General features: G+C 44.7%; 1 protein-coding gene across 31 annotated transcripts in view; it reads right to left on the minus strand.

The window, feature by feature from the left end:
• Positions 1-21,817, minus strand: part of NFASC (neurofascin) — a 204,946-nt gene that overhangs the window by 159,206 nt on the left and 23,923 nt on the right. Inside the window, exon 1 of one of the 31 annotated variants that reach the window (XM_074384947.1) lies at positions 8,540-21,017. The exons of the other annotated variants lie outside the window; for them this stretch is intronic. Coding sequence (XP_074241048.1) covers positions 8,540-8,622 — 83 coding nt within the window. The 5' untranslated portion in view covers positions 8,623-21,017. Of the gene's footprint in view, positions 1-8,539; positions 21,018-21,817 lie in introns of those variants that run through there. 31 annotated transcript variants of the gene reach the window in all.

Below are 21,817 nucleotides of genomic sequence, written 5' to 3' on the forward strand. Positions count from 1 at the left end.
TTAAAATCTAGTTCCTCCAGGCTGACATCTAGGGGTCCCCCTTGTCAGCATTCAGTAATCTGACTGCACCTGTTTTCCTCCAAGTGCCCAGGATAGTAACATCTACAGCCTGCTTTTTTGTGTCTTTGCCTAGAATTCCCTTACTCCATCTCTGGCTAACAAATCCTATTCATCCTCTAAGACCCAGTGCCAATCATCTCCTCCAGGAAGCTGATCCAACCCTTCATGTCCATGCACCTACCATGGATGTGGTGCACCAAACCTCTCAGGGTGGGACATGATCTCTCCCATCCTGGCTTCCAAAGGACATTATGTATCTCCCTCACTAAGCAAAGATTCATTGTAATGATGTATGCAAATATTTCCTCCTCTACCAGATGATGACAAACTTATAGTAAGGGAGTTCATATAATGTCCTTTGCAGCTTCCAAGATGCCTAGTCTGATGTCTTGCACACACAGGCTTGCAGTGAATGTTTACTGAACTTGAGTTCAGCTATGCAGCAAGCTAGAAAGTGGAAAGAGTGCTCACTGCCTCAGGGCCTTTAGAGCTGAGCAAGTATAAGGCACAGGTCTGAGAATTTCTAGCCCCATGATGCTGTAGGGCTGAAAAAAGCCTTTTACCCTTTCTGAACTCAGGATTGGTATCTGAAAGAGCCTTTTCAAGGTCAAATGAGACAGGTCTGCCAGGTTTTTAATTCTTGGAAGCATGGTTACCTAAGACTGACCTCTCAAGGGCTTGGCACAGCTCCAAAGGCCCCATTCACAATGGAATCATATCCGACTCCTGCAGCCAAGACGGCGTCCAGGTACCATTTTTCCTTTAGCAGCCCGTGATCATCCTCTGTCCCCACCACGCACATACTCCAAATCCCAAAGTCCTCTCAGATGGGCTGGGGTTTGGCAGTGTGAGGATACAGCTTATTCTGCCTCTTCCATCAGCCAGAACTCCAGCCTCCAGAGCTGAGCTAGACCCTGACTGCCACTGATGGAGAAGGGAGCAAGAAGCACTCTCCAAGACCCAGGGCTAGGAGAAAGTCCACTGGAGCAAAGTTGTGGATGCCTGCACTTTGGCTGCCCCTTGAAGGAGGCAGCAGGGTTTGACTCTTAATTTTAGGGGAATATACCAGAAAGGTTAAAATTTTACAAAAGGATTGGCATATCAAATATTGATAAGGGTGTGGTACAAATGGAACTCCCATAGACTGCTGGCAGGAGGGTAAACTGGCACCATCACTTTGGAACAAACTGATGGTGTGTACTAAGGTGAAACATACTTCTATCCTGTGGCCCAGCAATTCTACCTCTGTGTATTCACTCAATAGAAACCAACACTACGTTCAAGAATGATTACATTCAAATTCATATGTAATTGCAAGAGGCCTCAACTAGGCAAAACAATCTTTAAAAAGAAAAATAAAACCATAGACTCGGCCGGGCACGGTGGCTCAAGCCTGTAATCCCAGCACTTTGGGAGGCCGAGGCGGGTGGATCAGGAGGTCAAGAGATCGAGACCGTCCTGGTCAACATGGTGAAACCCTGTCTCTACTAAAAATACAAAAAACTAGCTGGGCGTGGTGGTGCGTGCCTGTAATCTCAGCTACTTAGGAGGCTGAGGCAGGAGAATTGCCTGAGCCCAGGAGGCGGAGGTTGCGGTGAGCTGAGATCGCGCCATTGCACTCCAGCCTGGGTAACAAGAGTGAAACTCCGTCTCCAAAAACAAAAAACAAAAAACAAAAACAAAAACAAAAACAACCATAAACTCACATTTCCTGACTTCAAAACATACTACAAAGCTATGGTAATCAAATCAATGTGGTAGTGGCATGAGGAAAAACTTTGTACCAATGGGATAGAATTGAGAGTCCAGAAATAAACCCGTATTTCCTGGCCAACTGATTTTTGACGAGAGTGCCAAATCCACTCAATGGGGAAAGAACAGTTTCTTCAACAAATGGTGCTGGGACAACTGGATTTCCACATGAAAAGAATGAAGTTGTACCCCAAACCACAAATGTCACACTACAGTAATCCCCCCTGTCTTATTCAGAGTTTTGATTTCTGAGGTCTCAGTCACCCAAGGTCAATTGTAGTCAGAAAATAGGTGAAGAGAGTACATTAAGATATTTTGAGAGAGAGAGACTACTTACATGACTTTTTTTACAGTATATTATTATAACTTTTCTATTTTATTATTAGTTGTTGCTGTCAATCTCTTATTGTGCCTAATTTATAAATTAAACTTTATCATAGCTATGTATGCATAAGAAAAAAGCATAGTCGGCCGGGCCCGGTGGCTCAAGCCTGTAATCCCAGCACTTTGGGAGGCTGAGGTGGGTGGATCACGAGGTCAAGAGATCGAGACCATCCTGGTCAACATGGTGAAACCCCGTCTCTACTAAAAATACAAAAAATTAGCTGGGCATGGTGGCGTGTGCCTGTAATCCCAGCTACTCAGGAGGCTGAGGCAGGAGAATTGCTTGAACCCAGGAGGCGGAGGTTGCGGTGAGCCGAGATCGCGCCATTGCATTCCAGCCTGGGTAACAAGAGCGAAACTCCGTCTCAAAAAAAAAAAAAAAAGAAAGAAAAAAGCATAGTCTATATGGGGTTCATTACTACCCATGGTTTCAGGCATCTACTGGGGATCTTGAAATGTATACCTTGTGGATAAGGAGGCAGTACTATATGTATCAAAACCAAGTCAGAAGGGGTCAATCACCCAAATATAAATGCTAAATCCATAAAACCCTTAGAAGAAAACTAGAAGTAAAACTTCATAACAATGCAAGTGTTCTCAATAGATGACTAGATAAACAAAATGGTGTGTATTCATACCATGGAATAGTATTAGGCAATGAAAAGGAATGAAGTTCTACTACGTGCTATGATACAGAGGAACCCTGAAAATGTTATAAACCAAACACAAAAGAACAAATATTGTATGACTCCACTTATGTGAAATATACATAATATAATGGGTAAATTCATAGAGACAGAGAGTAGATTCAAGGTTACCAAGGGCTGGGAAGAGTACATAACAGGGAGTTAATGCTTAATGGTTACAGTTTATCTCTTTTTTTTGAGACGGAGTCTCACTCTTTCGCTCAGGCTGGAGTGAAGTGGCATGATCTTGGCTCACCATAACCTCCATCCTCTGGATTCAAGTGATTCTCCTGGCTCAGCCTCCCAAGTAGCTGGGATTACAGGACCTGCCACCACACCTGGCTAATTTTTGTATTTTTTAGTAGAGACAGGGTTTCACCACATAGGCCAGGCTGGTCTCGAACTCCTGACCTCAGGTGATCCACCCCCACCCCCCAGCCTTCCAAAGTGCTAGGATTACAGGCATGAGCCACTGCACCCAGCTGGTTACAGAGTTTCTGTCTGGGGTGATTAAAACGTTCTGGAAACAGAAAAGTAGTGATGGTTACACAACATTGTGAATATACTAAATGTTACTAAGTTGTACATTTACAAATGGTTGAAACAGCAAGTTTTATATTACACAGACAACTGTGTTTCATCACAATAAAATTTTTTTTAAAAAATCACTGCAGCATTCTTCTCTACTTTGCTGTCAAATCCATCAATATCTGACCTCAAATAAATGATTGCTAGGATAAATGAGACAAAGACATGAAACAATTTTCAGAAGCGCTCTCTCCCCAGAGGGCGATATTCTTCAAACCCTGGAGTGAGTTACTGTGGTGATGGCATGGAGCTGGGGATCTATTCTTGGCTCTGAAATTCCGCTGACCTTGTCATCCACTCCCCAGGCCTGGTTGTCAAATGGGGACAGTGTCACCAGCCTCCAGTGTACCTCTGAAATCTCGAAAAAACCAGACTAAACTCTGACCCATCACTTTCTTCCAGTCCACTATCCAGATGACTTTATTTCTACCCCATTCTCTGCTGACTTGAGTTTTTTTGAATGAGGAGGAAAAACCCCACACCTAGTAGGTCGAACATACCCAGCACATTGTCCTAAGCACTTTGTCCAAAGCTTCTCTTTCAGGCTTCCAAAGCTGGCTAAAATATTTAAAGTTTACAGGGAAGCCTTGGGTAGTCTAGGCTACAACAAGATGTGCTATTTAAAAATTTTAAAAACGTTTAACTCCCAAGGTTCCAGTTCACCTGTACTTCTCACCAGTCTCCCTTTTCCTTACACTGCCCTCCAAAGATAGAGAATAATAAAAATGGCAATGTACTGTATGTCCCCTTCCTAGCCAGACTACCTAAATGCCCTCCTTACCCTTATGAAGATAAGATCTTCAGAAGGTCATCTAAGCCTTTGATCTCCCCACTGACCCTTCTCCTCTCTAGCAGTTGGGTAATACTATTTTGTGTTAACCATACCACCAAACTCCCAGGTTGTATTTTAAACTCAATCTCTCTGAAATTCCTAAAATGAAACTCTTTCTTTGATTTCCTAGAGGTGTACATAATTCAATAACCATTCACATCGACTTTTTATTATATGTCTATAAAGCCTTCCAGCTGATCTTTTAAATGAACACACCAGAATTTATACATTTAAATTAGTGCTGTCTCCTTCAAAGAAGTCCCCTTGGGAAGCTATATACATATTCCAACAACGCACCCGCCAGTACTTAGAACATTTCAGAAGCTTTTCTTTTGGAACTGTTTTCAAAGCCTGCAGTATATTCTTTTGATGGGACCCCATGGTAGCAAATCTTTATCCTATGAGGGTAGATGGTAATTTTTTTCCTTAAGTTGAAAGACAGGGCCAAGAATGCGAAAGATGGTGGGTGATGCAGTTGGGAATACTGTTTAGTGCGAAAAGCAAAGAATGGTATCAAGGCAAAAATTCTGAAGGCTATTCCTACATACGATGAAACAAGGTTTTGAGCACTGGCTTCATTACAGGAACAAATATGCAGCTTCCAACATGGTACGGTTTCAAAGAACAGAACATGTATGAGTAAATAAGATCTGGTAACACAACTACAAATAATTAGAAATCACCCCATTGTTACTTCTAGATCCCCACACTGTGTTCACCCACATCACTGTGTCTTGACCAGGGGCTAGGAACCAGAAACTAACCAGAAGTGGCTGCCAAAGTTCATGAGTCTGGAGTGGGTACAGGGAGCTGCCCACTCTTTCAAAAGAAGACAGAGACTGGCATGTGTTTAGAAGTGAGACAAGTCTGGCAGTTCCTCAATAAGTTAAATGTCGAATTACCATATGACCCAACAATTCCACTATGTATATACCCAAAAGAATTGAAAGCAAGTGTTCAGGTCAGGCGCAGTGGCTCATGCCTATAATCCCAGCACTTTGGGAGGCCAAGGAGGGCAGATCAGTTGAGCTCAGGAGTTGGAGACCAATCTGGGCAACATGGAGAAACCTCCTACAAAAAGTACAAAAATTAGCTGGGTATGGTGGTGCATGTCTGTAGTCCCAGTAACTCAGGAGGGTGGGAGGATCGCTTGGGCCCAGGAGGTCGAAGCTGTAGAGACAGATGATCACGCCACTGCACTCCATACTGGGTGACAAAACGAGACCTTGTCTCAAAAAAACAAACAAAACAAAAAGAAAAAACAAAAAAGGAACGCAGGTGTTCAAACAAAAACTTGTACACAAAAATGTTCATAGCAACACTATTCACAACAGTTCGGAGGTAGAAGAAAAAACCCAAATGGTCCATCAGTGGGTGAATGGAGAAACAAAAATATGCCACATACAGATAATTGAGTATTATTCAGCCACAAAAAGGAATGAAGTACTGATTCACGCGACAATGTGGATAAACCTTGAAGACATAATACTAAGTCCACAAAAGGCCATATATTGTATGATTCCACTGATATGTAGTATCCAGAATAGGCGAGTCTATAGAGACAGAACCAATTAGTGGCTGCCAGGGGCTGAGGGGAAGAAAGAATGGGGAGTGACCACTTCACTGGTAGAGGGTTTCCTTCTGGCGTAATGAAAGTCTTATGGAATTAGACAGTGGTAGTGGTTACACAGCATTGTGAACGTAATAAATGCCACTGGATTGCATACTTTAAAATGGTTAAAATGGTAAATTTTAACCAATTTTATGTTAAGTGTATTTTACCCTTTTCCCCAAAGAAAAAAGAAGTGGGCAGAATTTCTGTGCTAAATTCTGGCAGGAGAGCTCTGGTATGGGAGGGCAGCAGCTGCTGGTTCTGGTTGGCAGCTCTCACAGGCAGCAGTGTTGAGACCCTCACAGGTGGCAGAGAAGTGAGGGTGGCACAGGGGACACTGGCCTACAGTCCAGGGACAATCAACCCATGTCCCATGACCTTTCACCACACCAAAATGTGTTAGGTCTTTCATAAATGCTTTTAGATGAGGACTACGCAGAGGAAATGTTGGAAAATGATCCCCTGTAGGGAGAAGCGGAACAGTTCCTGAGATAAGCCAGAGGAAGACATTTCTAATACAGTTAGTTTTCTTGGCAACTCTAATCCCTGCCTGCGGTATCATGGCCATCTGATTACAACATCACTGCTATCTCTTCTGGGCCATCAGGGTGTGAGCCTGTAGGCTGGGAAGGAGCTCTCTTCCCTGGAGATAAGGCTCTTTTCTCCACCGGCAGCTGCTTGTCATGAGGGCAGCCCACACCACACTCTTCTGCTGGGTAACCCCTCCCTTCCTTCCCTAACTCCCCAAGGATGCTCACAGATGCTCCACAGCTAAATCTGCACCCCCAGGTCAAGGCTTTATTAGGAAACCAACACATGGGGAAGGCAGCTGAGTTTGATCCCCAACTGCCCAGACCCCTTGGCGGCCTCCAGCTTAGGGGTATGTTTTCCTAATCTTTGTGCATGAGGATTTACAAACTCAGAGAAGAGACAAGACCCTTAGCAGCAATTATAAGACTAATAACATTAAGTCTTAAATGGTTATTATAGACCAGATCCCTTACTAGTTGTGACAGCCAGTAAATCAGGGGAGCAGTGAATTTTAATGTGCATAAAAAACAACTTTAAATATTCGATGGGTTCCTTCAGTGCAGCTGTGGGACCCAAGGCCCAGCCTCAGGGAAATATTGGTTTAGAGACCCAAGACGCATTTGTTGTCTCAGACATCCTTCAGATCTCTCTCTTGTTTTCCACAACATAGCACAGATATTTACTGGGCACCCACTATGGGTACTAAGGACAGAATCCTTGCCATGGAGCTTACAGTCTAGTGAGGTGCACAGACTTTCTGGTTGGCTGTGTGCTCCTGGCATCTTCCCATCCACTGAGGCCGGGAGGAAAGGAGGATGTACCAACTGCTGCAGCCAATGATGAGCAGTCCCAAGGATGGTCCCATCTAGGGGCTAAGGCGGGAGAAGGCCCTGCCCAGCTGCCCGGCTTCGGAAATCTCTCTAAGGACAGAGGCACCTGGCACAGTGAGCAAAGTGTGATTAGAAGTCATTCAATTGGTTGGTGAAGAGCGAGAGACGGTTGGTAAAACCGGCTGTGAGAAAAAGGAGTGCCCCAGGAGGTTTCCACTAAAGCAAGAGTCCTGGTGGTGGGAAAGACAGTAAGATGGCCCCTCACTGGGGTCTCTCTAGAAAGAAGAGTCAGGGTGACAGCTCTGGCAGGGAAGGAGCTGCTACGGCTGTGGGGAGCCCCAGAGCTCCTGCACTGAGCAGGCACAGGCAGGCTCACTCCACAAAAAGCCTCCCGAGACAGTCAAGAAAAATGAGGGGGAAGGGAAGCAGCAAGAGAAAGCAGGGGAGGTGGGAGGGAGAGCAGAGGGAGCGAGGAAGAGGGGACTCCAGAGGAGTCCCTGCTGGAGCCGCCTGTTGCCATGACAACGCCCTCCTGCCTAGTATCCAGGAATAAATTATTGATCTCGGACACTGCTTCTCCGCCTCCCCGAAGACCCCAGTGCCCTCTTCCTTGCCATCATGACTCTCTTCCCCTCCACCTGTTCTGTATACGCCTGCAAGAGTCACTCAGACCAAACGGGAGCCCAGAGGAAGCACAAGGCCTCTCCCAGATGCCCTTCCCCCTCCCTCATCATTATGAATATTTGCTGTTCTATCCCAGTATGGGTGGGACTGTGTCCTCCCCAAACTCATATACTGAATCCCAACCCTCACTACCGCAGAATGTGACTGCAGTATTTGGAAACAGGACCTTTAAAGAGGTAATTAAGGTAAAAGGAGCTCATATGGGTGGGCCCTAATTCAAGATGACTGGCATTTTCACGAGAAAGAGATTAGGCTAGGTGCAGCGGCTCATGCCTGTAATCCCAGCACTTTGGGAGGTCAAGACAGGCAGATCACCTGAGATCAGGAGTTCAAAACCAGCCTGGCCAACATGGTGAAACCCCATCTCTACTAAAAATACAAAAATTAGCTGAGCGTAATAGCAGGCACTTGTCATCCCAGCTACTCGGGAGGCTGAGACAGGAGAATCGCTTGAACTTGGGAGACAGAGGCTGCAGTGAGCCAAGATTGCACCACTGCACTCTAACCTGGGTGACAAGAGTGAAACTTCATCTCAAAAAAAAAAAAAAAAAAAAAAAAAGATTAGGACACAGGCACTCACAGAGCGGGAACCACATGAAGACACAGGGAGGAGAAGTGGCCATCTGCAGCCAAGGAGAGAAGCCTGCAAAGGAAACCAACCATGTAAGCACCTTGATCTCAGGCTTCCAGCCTCCAGAATTGTGAGGAAATAAGTTTCTGCTGTTGAAGGCACCAGGGTTGTGATACTTTGTTTTGGCAGCCCTAGCAAACAAAAACACCACCCTAGAAGCAGTGCACACCCCTTCTAGCCAGCTGACACTTTGGGGCACCCAAGCAGGACTGAAAATATCCCAGCAGCAGGGTCAGTGGACTTTGAGATCCCATGTTGTCACACATGGGTTTCTGAGGGCTGTGACAGGGGAGACAGAGGGTACTTGAGGGGCAGGCAGCACAGCCCCCCCAAGAAAACGGCCAGTTGACCTGCTGCTAGGCAGGCAGGGGCATGCCATGCAGGAAACTGCATATATTTTGGGTTCTTCTGCTCCAATGACCATCACAGCAGGATAGTCCAACTTCTAGGAGTCCAGTCTCCCAACTTAAGAGAGCACAGGACTGATGGATGGCACAGCAAGTATGGGAAGCAGAACCGAGAAGCAGCCAAGCCTCCCGGCCCAAGCTGGATGGGCTTTTGGGCCCACTTTGAGGAAGAGGTGGCACCTGGCATGCTGAGTTCAGTGTGTAAAACCATGAGGAGTGATTTTCAAGTGAAAAGACAAGCACTAGCAGGGAGGAGGAGGGGAAACTGGAGCCCTCACGCACTGCTGATGGGAACAGAAAATGGTGCAGCCTCTGGAAAACAGCTTGGCATATCCCCTACAAGCTAATCATATAATTACCACATGACCGTGCAATCCCATTCCTAGGTATATACACACCCAAAAGAATTGAAAGCAGGTACTCAAACAAGCACATGTACTTACATGTTTGTAGTAGCACTATGTGTAATAGCAGAAAGGTGGAAACAGCCCAAAAATCTACTTTCAGGTGAATGGAGAAACAAGTTGTGGTTTATACATACAATGGAATATTATTCAGCCATAAAAAGGGATGTAGTACTGATGTATGCAACAATGTGGATGAACCCTGAAAATGCTAATGAAAACTAAGTAAGAGGGATCCAGGATGGCTGATTAGGAGCAGCTCAGGATTGCAGCTCCCAGCAAAAGCATGGAGTGTGAGTGGATGCCGCATTTCCAGATGGATTTTTATTGCCCACAGGCCAGGAAATTCCCAGGCGGAGGAGCCCATGCGTCACCAGTGCAGCTGGTTTGGCCCCCAAGGCTGTTTTGGCTGGCACAGCTCTTTTGCTGGTGCCCTGGCGCGGCAGTTCTCCATACAAAATACATGGGTCCGGGTGCCGTTTTAGCTGGCAACTGGAGCTCCTGGGAGACAGAGTCACCCATTCATCTGATTAAAAAGGGAACTGAAACAGGGAGCCAGGCCAGGAGATTCCCAAGCGAAAAAGCGCCATTAATCTCAGTGCGACTGTTTCAGCCTGTGCAGTGGGTTGCCGCACAGAAATCACACAGATCCCGGTGCCTTTTCAACAGGCAACTGGAACACCTGTGAGAAAGAATCGACTACTCAACTAAAAAAAGAAAAAAAGAAAAGGGGCTCTGGGGCATCGAGCCAGGTGATGAGGCTCAGCTGGTCCCACCCCCACAAAAAAACAGCAATCAGAAACACTCTGGATTGAGAGTTTCACAGCAAGCATAGCTAAACCTGGGACGGTCCAGCTCTGTGGGGGAGGGGCGTCCACCATTACCAACGCACTACCACAATGGGGAGGTAGTCCGCCATTGCCGAGGCAGCCCGCTATTACAGAGAGAGTCCACCATTACAGAGGCAATAGTTCTAACTACACCTGTATAAACAGTACTGCAGGGAAGTTCACCCGGCAGGTGGGCGGAGCCACAGCAGCTCAGCAAAGCCTCTGCAGGCAGACAGTGACTAGGCCGCCTCCTCGCTGGGCAGGGCAGCCCTGAAAAAAGCCAGCAGCCCAACAGAAACTCATAAATAAAGCCCTAACTCCTCGGGACAGAGCACCTGGGAAAAAAAAGGGGGGGTGGTTTATGAGTTCTGCTGCAGCAGACTTAAATGTACTGGCCCAGCAGTTCTAAATGAACAATGGAGCTCACAGCTCAGGACTTGAGCTCCTATAAAGGACAGACTGTCTCCTCAAGCAGCTCTCTGGTCCCCATATATCCAAAGAGTCACCTCATAAAGGAGAACTCAGACTGACATCTGGTGGATATCCTTCTGGGACAAAGACAGCAGAAGAAACTGGCAGCAACCCTTACTGTTCTGCAGCCACTGCAGGTGATCCCCCAGGCAAGCAGGGCCTGGAGTGGACCTCAGCAGTCCTACAGCAGAGAGGCCAGATTGTTGGAAGGAAAACTAAGACACAGAAAGAAATAACTTCACCATCAACAAATGGCACCTCCACTCAGAGACCCAATCTGAAAGTCAACAACTACAAAGATGATAGGTGGATAAATCCACAAAGATGGGAAGAAACCAGTGCAAAAAGGATGAAAACATCCAAAACCAGAACGCCTCTCCTGCAAGGGTCACAACTCCTCACTAGCAAGAGAACAAGTCTGGATGGAGAATGAGTGTGATGAATTGACAAAATCAGCCTTCAGAAGGTGGGTAATAAGAAACTTCTGTGAGCTAAAAGAACATGTTCTAACCCAATGCAAAGAAATTAAGAATGTTGAAAAAAAGATTTGACAAAATGCTAATGAGAATAAACAACATAGAGAGGAATATAAGTGAATTGATGGAGCTGAAAAACACAACACAAGAACTTCGCAAAACATACACAAGTTTCAACAGCTGAATTGACCAAGCAGAAGAAAGGATATCAGAGGTTGAAGACCAACTCAATAAAATAAAATGAGAAGGCAAGATTAGAGAAAAAAGGGTAAAAAGGAATGAACAAAGTCTCCAAGAAATATGGAACTATGTGAAAAGACCTAATCTACGTTTGATAGGTGTACCTGAATGTGACAGAGAGAATGAATCCAAGCTGGAAAATACTCTTCAGGATACTACCCAGGAAAACTTCCCCAACCTAGCAAGGCAGGCCAGTATCCAAGTCCAGGAAATATAGAGAACACCACAAAGATATTCCTCAAGAAGAGCAACCCCAAGGCACATGATCATCAGATCCACCAGAGTTGAAATGAAGGAGAAAATGCTAAGGGCAGCCAGAGAGAAAGGTCGAGTTACCCACAAAGGGAAGCCCATCAGACTCACAGCGGATCTCTCAGTAGAAACCCTACAAGCCAGAAGAGAGTGGGGGCCAATAATCAACAACCTTAAAGAAAAGAACTTTCAACCCAGAATTTCATATCCAGCCAAACTAAGCTTCATAAGTGAAGGAAAAATAAAATCTTTTGTGAACAAGTGAGTACTCAGAGATTTCATCACCACCAGGCCTGCTTTACAAGAGCTCCTGAAAGAGGCACTAAACATAGAAAGGAACAACCAGTACCAGCCACTCCAAAAACATACCAAATGGTAAAGAGCATCAACACAATGAAGAAACTCCATCAACTAATGGGCAAAACAGCCAGCTAGCATCAAAATGGCGGATCAAATTCATACATAACACTATTAACCCCAAATGTAAATGGGCTAAATGCCCCAATCAAAAGACACAGACTGGCAAATTGGATAAAAAGCTAAAACCCATTGGTGTGCTGTATCCAGGAAACCCATCTCACATGCAAGGATACACAAAAGCTCAAAATAAAGGGATGGACAAAGATTTACCAAGCAAATGGAGAGCAAAAAGAAGCAGGAGTTGTAATTCTCGTCTCTGATAAAATAGACTTTAAACCAACAAAGATCAAAAGAGACAAAGAAGGGCACTACATAATGGTAAAAGGATCAATGCAGCAAGAAGAGCTAATGATCCTAAATATATATGCACCAATACAGGAACACCCAGATACACAAGGCAAGTTCTTAATGACTTACAAAGAGACTTAGACTCCCACACAATAATAGTGGGAGACTTTAACATCCCACTGTCAGTATTAGACAGATCAATGAGACAGAAAATTAACAAGGATATCCAGGACCTGAACTCAGACCTGGACCAAGCAAGCCTAATAGACAATTACAGAACTCTCCACCCCAAATCCACAGAATACACATTCTTCTCAGCACCACATCGCACCTACTCTAAAACTGACCACATAATTGGAAGTAAATCACTCCTCAGCAAATGCAAAAGAACAGAAATCATAACAAACAGTCTCTCAGACCACAATGCAATCAAGTTAGAACTCAGAATTCAGAAACTAACTCAGAACCGCACAGCTTCATGGAAACTGAACAACTGGCTCTTGAATGTTGACTGGATAAACAATGAAATGAAGGCAGAAATAAAGATGTTCTTTGGAACCAACAAGAACAAAGACAATATACCAGAATCTCTGGGACACATTTAAAGCAGTCTCTAGAGGAAAATACATAGCAATAAATGCCCACATGAGAAGCAAGGAGAGATCTAAAATCGACACCCTATCATGGGACACATTTAAAGCAGTCTCTAGAGGAAAATACATAGCAATAAATGCCCATATGAGAAGCAAAGAGAGATCTAAAATCGACACCCTATCATCAAAATTGAAAGAGCTAGAGGAGCAAGATAAAAAAAAAAAAACTCAAAACCTAGCAGAAGACAAGAAATAACTAAGATCAGAGCAGAACTGAAGAAGATAGAGACATAAAAAAACCCTTAAAAAATCAATAAATCTAGGAGCTGGTTTTTCGAAAAGATCAACAAAATAGACAGACCACTAGCCAGATTAATAATAAAGAAAAGACAGAATAATCAAACAGATGCAATAAAAAACAATAAAGGGGATATTACCACAGATTCCACAGAAATACAAACCATCATCAGAGATTATTACAAACAACTCTATGCACATAAACTAGTAAACCTGGAAGAAATGGATAAGTTCCTGGACACTTGCATCCTCTCAAGCCTAAACCAGGAAGAAGTTGAAACCCTGAATAGACCAATAAAAAGGTCTGAAGTTGAGGCAGCAATTAAGAGGCTACCACCCAAAAAAAAGCCCAGGTCTGTATGGGTTCACAGCCAAATTCTACCAGACATACAAAGAGGAGCTGGTACCATTCCTTTTGAAATTATTCCAAACAATCCAAAAAGAGGGATTCCTTCCCAAATCATTTTATGAGACCAATATCATCCTGATACCAAAACCTGGCAGAGACTCAGCAAGAAAAGAAAACTTCAGGCCAATATCCATGATGAACATAGATGCAAAAATATTCAACAAAATACTGGCCAACCGATTACAACAGCACATCAAAAAGTTTATCCACCATGATCAAGTAGGATTCATCCCGGGGATGCAAGGCTGGTTCAACACACACAAGTCTATAAACATAATTCACCATGTAAACAGAACCAAAGACAAAAAAACCACATGAATATCTCAATTGATGCAGAGAAGGCCTTTGACAAAATTCAACAGCCCTTTATGCTAAAAACCCTCAATAAACTAGGTATTGATGGAACATATCTCAAAATAATAAAAGCTATTTACAACAAACTAACAGCCAATATCATACTGAACAGGCAAAAACTGGAAGCATTCCCTTTGAAATCTGGCACTAAACAAGGATGCCCTCTCTCACCACTCCTATTCAATATAGTATTGGAAGTTCTAGCCAGAGCAATCAGGCAAGAAAAAGAAATAAAGGGTATTCAAATAGGAAAGGAGGAAGTCAAATTGTCTCTATTTGCAAATGACATGATTGTATAACTAGAAGACCCCATTGTCTCAGCCCAAAATCTCCTGAAACTGATAAGCAACTTCAGCAAAGTCGCAGGATACAAAATCAATGTGCAAAAATCACAAGCATTCCTATACACCAATAACAGACTTAAAGAGAGCCAAATCAAGAACGAATTGCCATTCACAATTGCTACCAAGAGATGAATATAAACTAGTAAACCTGGAAGCAATGGATAAAATACCTAGGAATACAACTAACAAGGAACGTAAAGAACCTCTTCAAGGAGAACTACAAACCATTGCTCAACGAAATAAGAGAGGACACAAACAGATGGAGAAACATTCCATGTTCATGGTTAGGAAGAATCAATATCGTGAAAATGGCCATAATGTCCAAAGTAATTTACAGATTCAACACTATCCCCATCAAGCTACCAGTGACCTTCTTCACAGAACTGGAAAAAACCACCTTAAACTTCATATGGAACCAAAAGAGAGCCCGCATAGCCAAGTCAATTCTAAGCAAAAAGAACAAAGCTGGAGGCATCACACTACCAGACTACAAGGCTACAGTAATCAAAACAGCATGGTACTGGTACCAAAACAGAGATATAGACCAATGGAACAGAAGAGAGGCCTCGGAGGCAACACAACGTATCTACAACCATCTGATCTTTGACAAACCTGACAAAAACAAGCAATGGGGAAAGAATTCCCTGTTTAATAAATGGCATTGGGAAAACTGGCTAGCCATGTGCAGAAAAGCAGAAACTGGACCCCTTCCTGACACCTTACACTAAAATTAACTCCAGATGGATTAAAGACGTAAACATAAGACCTAACACCATAAAAACCCTAGAAGAAAATCTAGGCAAAACCATTCAGGACATAGGCATAGACAAGGACTTCATGACCAAAACACCAAAAGCATTGGCAACAAAAGCCAGAATAGACAAATGGGACCTAATCAAACTCCACAGCTTCTGCACAGCAAAAGAAACAGTCATTAGAGTGAATCGGCAACCAACAGAATGGGAAAAAATATTTGCAGTCTACGCATCTGACAAAGGGCTGATAACCAGAATCTACAAAGAACTAAAACAGATTTACAAGAAAAACAAAAACAAAAACAAAAACAAACAAAAAAAAAACAAGCCCATTCAAAAGTGGGCCAAGGATACAAACAGACACTTTACAAAATAAAACATACATGAGGCCAACAAACATATGAAAAAATGCTCAGCATCACTGGTCATTAGAGAAATGCAAATCAAAACTACGTTGAGATACCATCTCATGCCAGTTAGAATGGTGATCATTAAAAAATCTGGAGACAACAGATGCTGTAGAGGATGTGGAGAAATAGGAACCCTTTTACACGGTTGGTGAGAGTGTAAATTAGTTGGACCATTGCGAAAGACAGTGTGGCAATTCCTCAAGGACCTAGAACTAGAAATTCCATTTGACCCAGCAATCCCGTTACTGGGTATATATCCAAAGGATTATAAATCTTTCTACTATAAGGACACATGCACATGAATGTTCATTGCAGCACTGTTTACAATAGCAAAGATCTGGAAACAACCCAAATGCCCATCGATGATAGACTGGACAGGGAAAATGTGGCACATATACACTAAGGAATATTATGCAGCCATCAAAAACAATGAGTTCGTGTCCTTTGTAGGGACATGGATGAATCTTGAAACCATCATTCTCAGCAAACTGACACAAGAACAGAAAATCAAACACTGCATGTTCTCACTCATAGGTGGGTGTTGAACAATGAGAACACACGGACACAGGGAGGGAAGCATCACATACTTGGGTCTGTCGGGGGGAAATAGGGGAGGGACAGCGGTGGGTGGGGAGTTGGGGAAAGACAGCATGGGGAGAAATGCCAGATATAGGTGATGGGGAGGAAGGTACACACTGCCATGTGTGTACCTATGCAACAATCTTGCATGTTCTTCCAACGTACCCCAAAACCTAAAATGCAATTTAAAAAAAAGAAAGAAAAACAAACAAACAAAAAAAACTAAGTGAAAGAAGCCAGCTATAAAAGGCTACATGTTGTATGATTTCTTTAATATGAAATACCCAGAAGAGGCAAATCTATACAGACAAAAAGCAGATTGGTGATAGCCAGGGGACAGGGAGAGGGAGAATGGGGAATGGCTTTTCAATGGGTATGGGTTGATCTTCTGGGATGATGAAAAAGTTTTGAAACTAGAGAGAGGGAGGCCAGGCACTGTGGCTCATGCCTGTAATCCTAGCACTTCGGGAGACCGAGGTGGGTGGATCACCTCAGGTCAGGAGTTCAAGACAAGCCTGACCAATATGATGAAACCTTGTCTCTACTAAAAATACAAAAATTAGCTGGGCGTTAATAGCAGGCACTTGTAATCCCAGCTACTTGGGAGGCTGAGACAGGAGAATCGCTTGAACCCAGGAGGCGGAGGTTGCAGTGAGCCGAGATGGCACCACTGCACTCCAGCCTGGGCAACAGAGAGCAATACTCCGTCTAAAAAAAAAAAAAAGAAAGAAAGAAAGAAAGAAAGAAAAGAAACTAGAGACAGGAGATAGACGCACAATATTATCAATCTACTATCTACTAAATGTCACTGAATCTTTCACTTGAAAATTGTTAATTTTATGTCATGCAAATTTTACTTCAATAAATTACTTTTAAAAGTTAGACACTAGGTACATGAGGGATCATTCTAGTTTCTTTTTTACGAATGTTTGGCAGATATTTCTTCATGCAACCACACACACGCGTGCACACACACACACACACACACCATTTCTGCATCTGTCCTTGGCACTCTATGACCATCTCCATCAGAACTGGCCTTCTCCCTGTCCACCACCCTCACTGATGTCCTGAAGCGTAGCTTCATTTGGGAAGCTTTGTCTGCAACAGCTCACAATGGCTCTCCCATTTGTCTGTATATTCACTTTTCCCCCCTCTGTTGCCCAGTACTCTTAAGGGTCTTCTTAGCCTTTTGAGCTTGTTCTTCCAATTGCACTGCAAGCTCTCGAGGGCAAAGGCCATACCAGTTTATTCTTATTACAAGCTGGAGGGCACAGCATTTATGAGACAAAAGGCCCTAGCCATGGACTGGCTGTGTCACCAAGGGCAAATTCCTCTATCTGTCTGAGCCTCAGCTTCCTCTTGTGTGAATTGGGGATAATGATAATAGTTGCTTCATGGGGTCATTGTACGGGTTAATGAAACATATATAAAAGGTCCAAGAGGATGGTCTTTCATAAATATTTTCCCGGTGCTTCTCCTCCCTGAAAGCTTTTCCTGCCCAATCCCAGTTATACAGTTTCCACTTTAGAAATCACACTCAATGGGTCTCAAAATATCTTCTGGATCTCTAGCTATGTCAGCAGGCAGGGGTTCTGGGTCTAACATTCCTGCTTCTAGGAGCATGGAGGGCAGGTGGGACCCCAGCAGCAAGGGTTGGAGGGTGAGGTCAAAGGAAATGCTTTAGATTTATGTCCCTGTTCTAAGAATCCTTATCATGTGAGGCAGCTCTGGCCTCTTCTCCTCCAGTCCTTTGGGTCCAACTGGCTTGACTTGACCCTGGAATTCAGCCCTCACTTGGTGCCCACCTTGCTCAATAGTACACCTTACCCTGCGCTCAAAGGCCTCCTTACTATTCCTCCTCCCCATACCTCACCACCCCATTCCCACCACAGTCTTTCCTAGGTCCTAATTCCTAAAGTCTATTTTCCTTTCTTCACCGTATATCAAAATATGATTCATCTTTTAAGGTCTAGCTTAAAGCCTGCCTTTTCCACAAAGCCTTCCCCAAGGACTCCAGTTAACAGTGGACTTCCTTCCCAATCCCATTCTGTCTCTTGGTTCCCAGTTATACAGTTAGTTGTGTTGGAGCCTGGAATAGCATTCTTGAGTCTTTTTCTGCATTGGTAAACCTTGCTTCCAAATTAAGATGATTCCCTTGAGGTAAGGGGCTAAGTCTCACACATTTGCTCTATTTGCACTAATGCGGCACCTCTGACAGCGTGAAGAGCACTGTTGCTGGAGTCAGGTGGCCTGACAGCAGATAGCTCCTGGCTCTACCCCTTGCTCACTGATGCAACCTGAGTCTCAGGGGTCCTTGTGAGGGTTCCCAGCATACCTTGCAGTGCTGTCAGGAAGCTCAAAGGAGGCTCTCCAATGCAAGTAAAAGAGCACTGTGACAAAGTAAGAAACTATTAGCAAAGTACACACCCAATCACTGTGTGATCAGCTGGGTGAAGGTACCTTGCAAACCATTCCCAAGTATTTCAGCTTCTCTGAGTGTATTGGGTCTGGAGTAGCAGCTATTAGCCCAGAGTGAGGCCACGAGAGTGCTCAGTGGAAAACCGCTTCTTACCAAGGACTCACCAGGGGACTGAACAGGGAACCCTGAAGAAGCAAAGACTGGGGCTTCTGGCTAAATAGAACCATCTTCTGATGACTGGTGCCAAGTGAGAGGAGCAGAAGGTCCCCCAAGTCAGTGCTAAGTTGGCACTAAATTGGTGCTTTGTGTCCCAGAAATGAATGCCCCGGAGAGGGCTAACCAGCTTGAAAGAACTCCAGAGTGGTTCACTCCCACAAGGTTGCCAAAGTGAAAGGAGATGCTTTCCTAAGGAGGCAGCAGCCAAAGGGTTAACCCTAGAGTCACACACACACCCACCTGTCCCAAGGTCTCCTCCCTCCTCAAACTGCAGCATATGCTGGGAATCCGTATGCTTTCTCTACTGCAGGTAATTAGGTCAGCTTAGAGGATTTCCCAGGTCAGAAGGGTGGAGGAGGGCAACCCAAGCAGGGTCTATTGTCTCAGGCCTAGTTCCCAGGTGCCAGCTCCCTCACAGGCAAGACAGGCACTCGCCTACTGGTTTACACATCAACCAAAAATGAAGGGGCCTGATGTGACAGAGATGGAAGTAAGTAAGGCTACTCTCATGCAGCCCCCGACTCGTGCATCCCCTCAATGAGCCCGCTACCCAAGGAATGGAGCAAACAAGAGGCATTGATAACATGCCAAGGGTTTCGGCTCTTGCTGAGAGTCTATGAATAGGTCAGGCAAAAAGGCTGGTGGGTGGGGGTGGGGAATGAGCAGTCTAGTGGCATCAGTGAACAATCTAGCTACGAGATTATGCTAATGGCTACAGCTAGGTTTGTGAGACAGGCAGGAGGCTTTCTTGGAGCCCTTCCCAAGGAAGAACAGCAAAGAAGCTAAGCAGAAACCCCTACAATGAACCCTCTGTGGCCTGTCTCTTTCCTGCCCCTCTCTCCTCTACAGATGGGTTCCTCCTTGCCAGGAGAGACCCAGGGGTGTGCCTAGCTGGCCCTGATAGGTAGGAATAGCAGGCAGAAAGGGGGTGTTTTGAGAAACCCAGCTGAGAAACTCATTCACATCCTCACCATGGGGACTCCCTTCTCTCTCTCCAAGTGGGACAAGCCAAGAGCATCAGAGACTTCTCTCAACTCAGTGCAATATAGGGGGCTGGCATGGGTTTGGCACAATACCAAGAGATAGCAGCTGTGTGAACAGCTGTGTTTAGGACATATGCACATATACCCAACAAAGGTCTCCCCAGATAGGAACAGAACACAAAGCACTGGCTCCAGGTTATAAACCCAATGCTTCAGTTGGCTTCCATGTAGCTACACCTCAAAGTACCATAGGAGCCAGTGGCTAAGCCCTAAGTAAAAAGAGATGCAGAAAGAAGGCTCTAGGCTGGGGCTCCAGAAAGCCAGTCAAGTCTAAATGGGGGGCATGGGGGACACACACACGCACAGAGGAAATAACCAAAGTTGAAGAGGATTAACATACAAAAATATGAGCTAATGTGATTATGGGGAACTAAAAGCAATCTTCAATTATCTGCAGCAAATGTTCGGGTCTAGGACAGCTTATTTCTGAGCCTGAACACATTCTAGGCTAGCTACTTCTAATATGGACTCCAAGTATATTAAAACATTTTTTTCAGCCTCAACCAAATAAAAATTAGGAAGGATAATCTATGTTTTAAAAATGACATCCGGTAGATCATTCCTAAACCAAATGTGGGTTGTAGATTATCTGGGGTTTGGGCTTTCCACGGCATTGCTTCCCATCTGTTAGTGGGGTCATAAAAGTATCAAGCCAGACTGGGAGGAGGTGGCATGGGAACACAGTGTCTATTGACATGGCAGTAGATGCTGTGGGCTACACGAGGCCCCAGGTATATCTTGAATTCAAGTCCAAGGGACTTGCCTCCAGACCAGTCTGTCAGTCCCTCTTTCAAAGGTCACTGCCTTCACCCCCAAAACATGGACCTAAAATTACAATGTCACTGAAGACACACACGCAGGCTCACCCAGACAAGGCAAGCCCAGGAGGCTGATGAGAGCTCCATGGTACCACCGCAGCACCCCCAGGAGTCTCAGGACCAGGCCCTGAGCTCACCCATCCATGGACTGAACTTTGCCAAAGACAACTCTTAGCTGGTGGGAGAGGAGGGGAGGAAGTACTGCCCATGTGGCCATGCTTGTTTCTGAGCCTCAAGCAGGCTCCAGTCACCAAGGCCAGAACAGAGGCCATTCTCCTAGGCATGGGTCAACCAGCCTCTGCTTAAACACTTCCTAAGATGCAGCACTTACTTCTCACAAGGCTTCTCACTCACTCCACTTCCTTCCTTCCTTCCTTCCTTCCTTCCTTCCTTCCTTCCTTCCTTCCTTCCTTCCTTCCTTCCTTCCTCCTTCCTTCCTCCCTCCCTCCCTCCCTCCCTCTCTCTCTCTCTCTCTCTTTCTTTTTTTTCAGATAGAGTCTCTCTCTGTCACCCAGGCTGGAGTGCAGTGGTACAATTTCGGCTCACTGCAACCTCTGTCTACCAGATTCCAGCGATTCTCCTGCCTCGGCTTCCCAAGTAGCTGGGACTACAGGCACGTGCCACCGCACCCAGCTAGTTTTTTGTATTTTTAGTAGAGATGGGGTTTCGCCATGTTGGCCAGGCTGGTCTCGAACTCCTAACCTCAGGTGATCCACCCATCTTGGCCTCCTAAAGTGCTGGGATTACAGGCATGAGCTCCCACGCCCAGCCTTACTCCACTTTCTATTTGGAGGCAGCTCTAAAGAGATTAGATGATCTCTAATGCCCCTTCCAATTCTAAGATCCAATGATTCTCACAGAAAGTTCTGGGATCAACTGGACAGAAAACTGCTCTCTGGTTTTAGTTCTGACATCTGGACTCTCAAAGACTGTGTCTAATCCTATTTCCAACAACAATCCTAGGGAATGGGGGGCATATTATATACCTCACTCCAGCAAACTATTATACCCTCCTGTTCTTCATGGTTTTTAGACCCTATACCGTCTTAGAATTCCAGAGCATCAAAGAGAGAATCCTGGAGTGTTCTCTCTAATCCTTTCATCTTTATTACCTTGTGATCACCCCAAGGGGATATTAAAATATTTGGTTAATTTGGTTATTTTAAGTTTTAAAATGCGTAATTTTAGATCAGCTTACT

The sequence above is a fragment of the Saimiri boliviensis genome, chromosome 14 (assembly GCF_048565385.1).
Source record: "Saimiri boliviensis isolate mSaiBol1 chromosome 14, mSaiBol1.pri, whole genome shotgun sequence".
Classification (NCBI taxonomy): domain Eukaryota; kingdom Metazoa; phylum Chordata; class Mammalia; order Primates; family Cebidae; genus Saimiri; species Saimiri boliviensis.